Source organism: Aquarana catesbeiana, linkage group LG04 (assembly GCF_042186555.1).
Source record: "Aquarana catesbeiana isolate 2022-GZ linkage group LG04, ASM4218655v1, whole genome shotgun sequence".
In the NCBI taxonomy this organism is placed as follows: Eukaryota; Metazoa; Chordata; class Amphibia; order Anura; family Ranidae; genus Aquarana; species Aquarana catesbeiana.
Genome location: NC_133327.1, coordinates 248,180,656 through 248,191,412, shown reverse-complemented (window position 1 = coordinate 248,191,412; position 10,757 = coordinate 248,180,656). Strand labels below are relative to the sequence as shown.

At 37.1% G+C, this 10,757-nt stretch overlaps 1 protein-coding gene across 3 annotated transcripts in view; it reads left to right on the top strand.

Annotated features, from left to right (window-relative positions):
- The window catches only part of PLAAT1 (phospholipase A and acyltransferase 1), a 65,628-nt gene extending 59,280 nt beyond the window's left edge, over positions 1-6,348 (top strand). For 2 of the 3 annotated variants that reach the window (XM_073626378.1, XM_073626377.1), the window contains one exon: positions 4,963-6,343. In XM_073626378.1, coding sequence (XP_073482479.1) covers positions 4,963-5,064 — 102 coding nt within the window. In that variant the 3' untranslated portion in view covers positions 5,065-6,343. Of the gene's footprint in view, positions 1-4,962 lie in introns of all 3 variants that reach the window. The other variant, XM_073626379.1, reaches the window with a different exon arrangement.
- Positions 6,349-10,757: the final 4,409 nt, after the last annotated feature.

Sequence of the window (10,757 nt, the reverse complement as noted above, 5' to 3'; positions counted from 1 at the left end):
ACTACACTCACAATGACTGAACTATCCCTACATTCACACAAATGTAAAGATGAATGGTTGAACTACACACACAATGACTGAACTATCCCTACATTAATACTAATGTAAAGATAAATGGTCTCACTACACTCACACTAAACTATCCCTAGATGCACACTAAACTGATATTCTACTGACAATAGAATCAGAATAGCACACTATAAATGGCTATAGAAAGAATACTTTTATGGTGTGGGATGGGATTAAGAGCAATGAGTCATGATTGGATACAGTCCTCATGACAGCGTCCAATCATAGCTCTGACAGTGCTCTGTGCCCTGATTGGGTGAAACTTTCATTCCTTCAGCCAATCAGGGCTTTCAATGCACTATGCAGTGGTGTAGTGCATTGTGGTTGTTTCGGCGGGCTGAACAGATGGTCAAACGACCCTTATAATTCGGTTGTTCAGAGAACTTCCAAACAGCCATTGTTCGGCCCGAACTTGTGCTTGGGCCGAACCATTCGCCCATCCTTATTCTCCTCTATTTGGATTTCCTGCATGTTAACATTTTTTGGAATATTTCACAATTTGTGGACTCTAATTGTTCAATTTCTATTGTTTATGATATGCATGAAACATACAGTTTTGATGAATATCTAAGAGTGGCACTTTGTGATACACTATAATTGTTTGCTATGTCAAATATCCCAAAGCATGCTCGCCGCTATTCACTGATTCCATGAGCACAATTCTTTTATTTTAATAGGAAAAGCAGGCAACAGGAAAATGTACTGCATAATCCTACAGCCATAGACTGCCCGCCCTTCCCCTTTATTAAAAAAAGGTCAGCAAAGCCTAAAGTGAGCAGTAGAGGTTCAGCACACAGTGGTAAAGGCTTTTTATGTTTTTGTATGTACAGATTTACGTTTTGACTTATTATTTATTTATTTTATTTATTTATTTTGTAACGCTGTCCCTTCCTTCCTGGTGAAATAAACATAGGTAAGGACAGGATTGCAATCTAAGTACCACCTTTTTAAAAATAGTAAATCCCAGTCCTAAACCCCACTTTATCCCCATACAAAACTAGAAAACTCTTCCTGCTCTTTCAAAATGCAGGGTCAAGGACAGACAGTGAAGGTAGAATCCTGCCCGTCCTCAAATCTTCTTTTTATGGGATAAAACAAACATTAGATACATTTATTTTATTATTTTGTTATTTACATATTTACAAATGTGTTTTTTTACATTTCATTTTTTTTTCTTTATGTATCTAATACTAAAAAAGACCAAGTCTGAAGTGTAGAGAGAACCAGGTTAGGTCTTCTTAATCAAGGACTGAAAGGCCAGTGGTATCTGAAGCAGGATAGAATTTCACCATCCTCCCTCCCATTTTCCCCACTACCTTTTTTATTCTTTATTTTTTTTCACAATAGTTACATATTTAAAAAACATTTTTTATTTTTATTCATTTTTTTACATTGTTTACATAATGTATTATTGTTATTTTTGCCTTGCAAGGCTGTCCCTGCCCTGGCCAAGCAAATCCTGCTAGCAGGGGTAGAAAATCTGTATCTAAAACACTTACAAGTGATTATATCTATGGACTACTGAGTGTCAAAGATGTACCACTGGCTGGAATTGGCCCAATATGTGCTTAAGAGTGCCAGCCTGCCTTGCTACTTGTGTCATTTCAGAGAGGGCCTTTATCACAGCAGGGGGAATTTGTGACTAGGAAGCTGATTTGCAATAATCTTGAGGTGCAGTTCTTGATTAGACTGTCAGCAACAACAGCCTGATGTGGTCTAATCTCCCAAAGATAAAAGTTATACTCTGAAAATTTTAATTTGCAGACAGGGGGGAATTTTTAATAAGGGATAATTGTGTGAAATGTACTAGAAACAAAGAGTACAAGTAGGGGTTTTGCTGCAAGAGTTATGAAACTACAGAGGACTCAGCAATTTATAACTAGCCTAAACTTACAATATACAAAGATCATATTCTGGCCCTTTATTACAAAAAGAGGATACCACAAAAGATGCAGAAGTGTTAATTGGCTAGCGCCAGAACAGTTTTGAACAAAGATAATATGCCAAACTGGTGTATGCCTAACTTTAATTTTATCTATGGGGAAGTGAGTGCAGTGAACCTGTACATCTGTGAGCTCTCCCCTTCCCAACAATGGAGGAATGAGAGGAAACGGGAACTAATAAATAACTCATTCATTAGTTCCTGAACAGGCTCGGTCACACCATACCTGCATGAAAACTGATGGGAAAACAACGCAGATTTCACTTGCAGAGACAACAGTTTTACATCAGTTTATGTGAGGCAGTTACCGTATGTGCCCTATTCACACTAATATTAATGTTATGTCAGTTTTTTTTCCTGTGCAGAAAACTGTATGCACGTTGCAGATTCCTGCGCAGAAAAAAAAATCTGCACATTGTGGTGTGAACAGGGCACATAGAGAACCATTGTTTTCTTGAGCCCTTGCAGAATGCATGCAGAAAAAACTGATGTCTCTGCACCATGGTGTGAACGAGGCCTTAAATCATGGTATCAGCAGCAGCATTTAAGGGTTAGCCCTTCCATTTTCATAGTATTTCTCTATTTGACCTGTATTTTAACCTTTCACATAGGGGGAAACATAGAAGAGTGATGGCATAAAAAAGACCAAGTGGTCCATCGTGTCTGCCCTATTTCTTTTCCTTTTTTATTTAAAGTTTTAGGCAGTTTTGAAGAAATGTTGTAAAGTAAGAATGCTTTCAACAATATATATTTTAATTGTTTATTTTTATCAATTTACAAAATGCAAAGTGAGTAAACAGAAAAAAAAATCTAAATCAAATCAGTATTTTGTGTGACTACCCTTTGTCTTCAAACCAGCTCGATTTTTACACTTGTACACTTTGTACACTTGCACAACATCAGGGATTTTGTATGATTAACCAATTATACCAAGCAGGTGCTAATGATCATCAATTTTATATGTAGGTTGATACACAGTCATTAACTGAAAAAAACAGATGTGTAGGAGGCTTAAAACTGGGTGAGGAACAGCTAAACTTTGCTACTAAGGTGAGGTTGTGGAAGACTTTCATGTCACAGGTCATACACCATGGCAAGACTAAGCACAGCAGGAAGACACAAGGTAGTTATAATGCATCAGCAAGGTCTCTCCCAGGCAAATATTTCAACACAGACTAGGGTTTTATGATGTTCTGTTCAAGTTCTTTTGAAGAAGCACAAAGAAATGGGCAACATCGGGGACCGTAGATGCACTAATCAGCCAAAGAAGTGAAGGGTTGGCCCTCACAGAGCCCAGATCTCAACATCATTGAGTCTGTCTGGGATTATTTTTGAGGCAGCCTACATCTACAAAAGATGTGTGCTGAGTTCCTGCAAAAACCGTGTGTAGAAGAACTGATGCTGTTTTGAAGGCAAAAGGTGGCCACATCATATATTAATTTGATTTGGATTGCTCTTTTGTTCATTTACTGTTCATTTACTTTCCATTTTGTTAATTGATAAAACATAATCTAGTAACAATTCTATTTCTAAAATAGAAAACTTTTGCAGAGTAATGTGTATTTATATATATATATATATATATATATATATATATATATATATATATCTGTATATATAGATCTTTCTCGCTTTATTTCGGAGAAAACTGAGCAGAAGTAATTATTGAAATGGTTTGTTACATTCAAGTTGCCTTCAAAATAATTGCTTTCAAATTTGTGAACTCATGGTATTTTTTCCTTCTGTTGCTGGCTTACATAAAACAGGTTTTGTCTACTTTATTGTTCAATGTAGATATTTCATCCATTTTCTGTCCTTTGGCAGCAATGATAATGTATTTGGCCTTTTTTATCCTCCACATTACCTCCTTTTTCTTTAGCTACACATTGTATGTTATCCAAACATTAACCCCCTCAATACCAGCATGTTTCATTTCCAAAAAATTGTAGCCAAAAGTTAGATCACCTTGGGGTGCACACTGTCCTGGCATTTTTATTTTAATAGAAAGGGTATATATATATATATTATATATATATATATATATATATATATATATATATATATATATATATATATATATATATATATATAAAATATATAAATATATATATATATATATATATATATATATATATATATATATACATACATTATATATATATATATATACACAAGTATATATATTACAAAATTAAAAAAAAGGAGTTATTAAATACCATCAAAACAAAGCTCTAGCTTAAAAAAAATATATATATATATAAAATAGAATTTATTTGGTTACGGGGTTGCATTACTGAGTAACTGTCAATCATACTATTACAACAATGGAAACTGAAAAATTGCCTGGTAATAAAGGGGTAATACAGACCCCTCAAGAGACCAGGGCCTACAAGTCCTACCCTAATCTGTCTCTATGCAAGTTTACCAGCAGCATACACTATGTTTTCCCTATCACTGCTAAACACAATGTCAAGATGGCTGCTTAGGATCCAGCCTTTTTTATAGTTTGAGGGCTGACACATAATAAAAACCACCATTATTGGCCTTTCTAAGCCAACTGACCTAAGTTCAAATGCCTTAAAATGCATTATTTTTAGTTTGTTGCTATGGCATCAAATGGCAGCGTTAGTTCACTCTTTCCTTGAACTATATGTGAGTTGGGCTTACCTCAAACATGCTTGACTGGAGCCTGAACCTCATTCCTACTCTTCATGTCCCATGGAGGTGAGCAAGTCTTGAATGCTGCAGAGAGGAGGAACGTGCCCCTGTGACTGGTGCTTGATACACTACAGTATCTCAAGTAGCCCAGAGTGACTGAGGATGTAATAGGTTTTATCTTTTGACATGCAGTACCAAGTGTGTCATTGAATAAGAAGTCAAACATCAAGGCTGTTTTTGCAGTCTACAAATAACCTCTTATTAAGTTTTGAAGTATATACATTTTCTTATAGGCAAACAGAGCTATCAGTGCTATTGGATTCGTAACAGCAGCTGCTGGAGCTTTCTCACTTCTGGGAATGTTTCACAATAAATCAAGACAAGGACAATACTGATGAAGAACAAAATGACTTGCAAACAAATGACTGGGACAAAAACAAAAATTGTTTACTATTGTACTGATTCGAAATACTGCATTACTGGAAATAGCTTAAAAAATGCAGCTGTCTTCACCTAAAAGTATTTTGCTGTCTTCAACTAAAAACTATTTTGTATCTCATTTTAAGCTTTGCTATTCATGACTTAAAACTTACCTTTCTTCCTCTCTCTAATGAATATGACAATATAAGGCCCCATGTACACAGGGCCTTAGCTAACCTCTTCTAAACGCCTTTTCTGTTGTCAGCAGTGTTTTTGTAGGAAATCATTCTTGATGTGTGTAAACATGTGTAAATGCTTATAGAAGCGTTTAGGCATGCTTAGGCGCGTCAATCGCTTGGATGTTAATTAATTTCATTAGCCAGAATTCTAGCTATTGAAAGGAAATAACGATCAAGCATTTGACAGCCTAGCATTTATGTACATCAAGATGCGTTTAAATACGTCAAGGGTGTTTTACTGCCAAAACTTAGCTGCTCCTGGATGCTCTGGCACAATTTTTTTCTGCCTCTAAATGCCCCTGCCTCTAAACTCCTCTAAATGCCTATGTATGCATAGACACATAAGCCAAAAAAGAGGGGAAACATTTAAATTTTCGTCTATGCATAGGCCCTAAAAGCATAGTGTGGTCAATAATTTTATAAATAGTATTTTTCACCTGAGTTTTTGTAAGCATTTATTCTAGAAGAGTCCATTGCACACAGTGTAGAATGTTCAATGTTAGTTTTTGTCATGGTGGAACATTAAGAACATGGAATGTTGTATGTAGGTGTGCAGCAATTAAGGGACTAGGACAAAACATAACTGGTATAGAGTTGTTTAAAAACACAGTAGGAAAGTTGACAGTACGCAGACTATCGATAATCCTCAGGACACTTTGCAAGACATACAGTAACATTGCAGTATGTAGACAAGGTTTTTCTCAAAGCTGAATGTAGCTTGATTTCATCTGTGTATTTCAGTTATGTGACTGCTGAATGTTTACATTAAAAGATCAGATTGTGTCACAAAAGTATCAAGAGGGAAATGTGATTATGGATACAAAATACTGACATTTACTGGAAAATTACAGTCTTAAAGTGGATATGTAAAGAAAGAATATGAAAAACATGGTTGACTTGTTCTTAAAGGTGCAGACTCCTTGATTATCATGAAAAGAATAGGCACCTTGTCAGTTACTAAGCTGGAACAAACAGGCAAGATGGGAATCAACAGTGAAATCTACCATATTTAATTCCTATAGAGACCATTTAAGGTTCAACTCGTCAAATGCCCTCCCCCATGCCCAATAGCCAGTATTTTGTTTATATATATATATATATATATATATATATATATATATATATATATATATATATATATATATATATATATATATATATATATATACACCGTATAGTACAATATATATAGTTACCTTTTCCAGATGTCTTCAGGACAAGCACATGGAGTGAGGGTCCTTCTCTTTAGATCTTCTGGTGGTGGGTGATCCTCAGTGTAGCAGAGAGGAGCGTTAACATGAAGATGTCAGTGCTGTTCTATGTACCATTACACTAAAAAAGCAGGACACTGTGGTGATGCATCCCAGGGGTTAATCCAGGAGACCCTGAACTCACAGTGCATCTTAGTCTTCCAGATTGTATGATGTGGGGCATCACTTAACCTAGAAGACTGAGAACATCTAGTGGCAAAAAGCAGTTACTGTGGGAAATAATGACAGTTGATGGAGTTCTATTAAAAAGTAACCCAGAGTTTTACCACCAACATACTATGCAAAGCATCACAGAGAATTCAGAATTCACAGTGTCCCCTGTTCAGTGGAGTTTACAATCTAATGTCCCCACAAACATAATATAAGCAAACACACTGATAAGGGACAAAAGTCAGAAGCCGTGAACTCACCATTATATTGTGCAAAGAAATTCTTGCAAACAGAAAGAGAACATACAAACAACATGCAAAAAAAATGCTGATGTATTTGCCCTATGCCATTTATGGTAATCTTTCTGCTTTGTGGAAATTACAGTTGGGGATTGTTGGAGACTGGTTATTGTTTTATACAAGTGCCATATGGAGGTGGGTAGAGAGGCCACATTTTGTTCTATGTCTTGGAAAAAATTGCTGAAAAGATCTAATTGGTCATGGAGGGCAATTCCTATTTATGTGCCTTAGAAACATCAAGCAGAGTTAATTCTCTTAATCTGTGCTTTTTTAAGAATTTAACACAAGGAAACGACTTTATGAAAGAATAGACAAAATGTCTTTTTTTTTTTTTAAAGCAGACAAAATTTTTACTACAAAATGTACAAACGTCTTTATTTCCACAGTTAACAACGTTCCAGGGCGTGCATAATCATGTATAATATCCATAAATACTTTTTAGCTCATATTACCAGTACATATATACAGTATTACTTTAATGGAGATAAACTTACCAGCCTTTACCTCCTAAAAAAAAAAAAAAAAAAAAAGGAACTACAAAGCATTATCATTATAGGCCCTGTGATTATCTATGTAGCTTTATGTCAAGTGATATCAATCCCAAAATGTATTAAAGCAGCCATGGTGCTGAAAAAATAAGTGTTCATATTTCAGAGTAGTGCCCAAATTACATTATCACTCTTCTGAAGTAGTCGTCTCTGTTTTCCAATATTTCAGAATAAGTTTCTATAAACTGACTGTCTAATAGATATCTGTGGAACTACAGCACTCAATATGCCTAAAAGGCATTGTTAGGGTCTAATTTAACATTAGTTTAAAATGCGCCATTAATAATGTTTATAACTTCTCCCTAGTATCTATACTAAACTTAGGGCATTGCCAGAGCACATGTATCAGGTCTCCGTGATTTTGGCGAATTCTAGTAAATGTCCATTACTTCCGTAGACCCATGGTGCTTAATTTGGATGGAGTTTAGTGTACATGTAATATTATTGATACTGTAATTGGGAGAGTCTCTGGGACATACTCATAGAGCTCATCTGTGCAGACTGTAAAGCCCCCTCCCACTGTTCTGGGCCTATAATACCCATATCTCCCTCCCATTTAACCATAGCATTACATGAATAGTCATCCAAGTATGCCTTCAGAAGTAATGTATAACACCTGGATTTAAAGCCCTCCGTTGTAGTAATATTCTGCATTAAATTGAAAATGGGTGTAAGAGACATATGCTAAAGTGTAGAAGGGCCTTAGAATATATCATGTTTAAGTTGCAGATAATAAAAATACATACTATCCAGAAATTAAATTGAGATTGAAGAGTGGAAAAAGGTACAAGCTCACTCATATCAAAAATCTGATGTAGGTGAGTGACACCATATGCTGACCATTTACCACTATACTGTAACTTAGCTAGCTCAGAGTATGGATCATTCAGCCATATCCGACTGTATAAAGTAAAGCCAGTAACATTCTGCAGCTTCTTAGCTTTTTCTCATACTTTTGCATAAGTCTTCGCATGGGAAACTTTTTGTTAGATCTACACAAAGATAGAGACTCAAGACCTGCTGTTAAAGATTTACATTTTATAAAGTGTAATATTACCACAAGAGTAGGGTCAGAGTGGCTATTAGACATATTTGGAGATAAAACCTTTCCTCCAACCATGTGTTATAACTGAGCTGCTATATAATATACTCAGGGATTTGGAAGAGCCACTCCCCCCTAAACTGTAGGGTGCTGCAGATGTTCCAACTTAATCCTAGGCACTTTATCTCGCCACAGCAAGGAACAAAATATGATGTCAATTACCTGAAATATCTCAGTGGAATTACAACTGGTGCATTATGTAAAAAGTAGAGCAGTTGAGGCATAAGGATCATTTTAAATAGATTAGCCCTGCCAATTAGAGACAAACATAGCTTATTCCAAAGCTTAATTTTTTCACTAAGATGAGAGAGAAGAGGTATTACATTTAATCAACAATAATCTAAAGTGAGGGTCAGCAAGCCATCGACCGCAATCCACCACGGGTAGCCAACAGGTGGATCGTGAACATGGCTCTCTCTCCTCCCAGCCTCTGCTGCTCTTATTCACAGCAGATCGGAGAGCGGGAGGCAGCATAGTGCTAGATGCCTCAGTGATTGGCTGCTAGGAGGTCCTAGCAACCAATCACCAGCTTGCTATTATGAAATGTTAACTCCAGTAGCTCCTGTTCATGTCTTCCACCCATCACTATGCTTTTCCCTGATCTCTGCTCTGCTGTACACATGCTGACAGGTAGGAAGTGCTATTTACTCAGCGTTGTGTGTGTGTGTGTGTATGTGGGTGGAGGGAATGATGTGAAGGGGACAGAGGAGACACTGTTGGAGGGGGATAGAGGATATTGCTTTGGGGCTTGGGGAGGCAAAGGATGCTGTTTTCAGGGTGCAGAGGGACAGAGGACACATTGTGGGGAGCCAAGGACAGTTCTATAGGGGGGTAGAGGGCACTACAGTTGGGGGCTGATGTGAAGGGGGCAGATGACACTGCTTTGGAGGTGTACAGGACAATATTGGGGTGCAGAGGACACTACAGTGGGAGGGGCTGATGTGAAGGGGCAGAGGAATCTACTGTGGGGTGAGGGGGCAGAGGACACTGTTATAGAGGGGTAGTGGACACTATATTGGGGAGGAAGATGTGAAGGGGGCAGAGGACACTGCATTGGGGGGTACAGGACACTACTATGGGGGGAGAGAGGACACTACAGTGGGAGGGGCTTGAAGGGGGCAGAGGAATCTACTGTGGGGTGAGGGGGGCAGAGGACACTGCTATAGAGGGGTAGAGGACACTATATTGGGGAGGAAGATGTGAAGGGGGCAGAGGACATTGCATTAAGGGGGTACAGGACACCCTTCTAAGAAATGCTTTAAAAGTTTCCCTTTGTCTTAGAGGGTCTAGAAATTGCTGATCGGTAGAAAAAAAATCCTGAATTTTATTTTTAATTGATTCTTGTGAAATAATAAGGGTTAGCCAGTAGGCATTCATCTTCCAGGGAAGTTTACATGGTACAAGTACTGATTTAACATTTAACCAAATAACCAATGGTGAATGGTCTGAATCACTCCTAGTGACATATTGTATATTGGTTATCAAAGGAGCAGTAAATGGGGTTCCCAGACATAAATCCAGTCTAGAAGGAGATGTATGAGTCTTGGAGAAACATGCAAATTGGTGCTCTTTCTGGTAGCTTATTCTCCAAAAATCTATCCAACCAATCTCCATAAGAAATTGGCTTTCCTTTATAATAAGGGCAAACCAAAACTTGGGAATGTTTATCTAGGGAAGTTTCTAAATATCCATTAACATCTCCCAAATGATACAGCGGTATTTCTGGCTTATCTATCAAGAAAGAAAGTCATTTCTGCAATACTTCTGTAGAAAATGGGGGGGGGGGGGGTGTATACCAGTGCCAGTATACAGTGCCTTGCAAAAGTATTCACCCCCTTGGCTTTTTACCTATTTTGTTACATTACAGCCTTTAGTTCAATATTTTTTTTATCTGAATTATATGTGATGCATCAGAACACAATAGTCTAAGTTGGTGAAGTGAAATTAGAGCAATATATACATAAAACAATTTTTCAGAAATAAAACATTGATAATTGGGATGTGCGTATGTACAGTAATCATCCCCTTATGAAGCCCATAAAAATCTCTGGTTCAACCA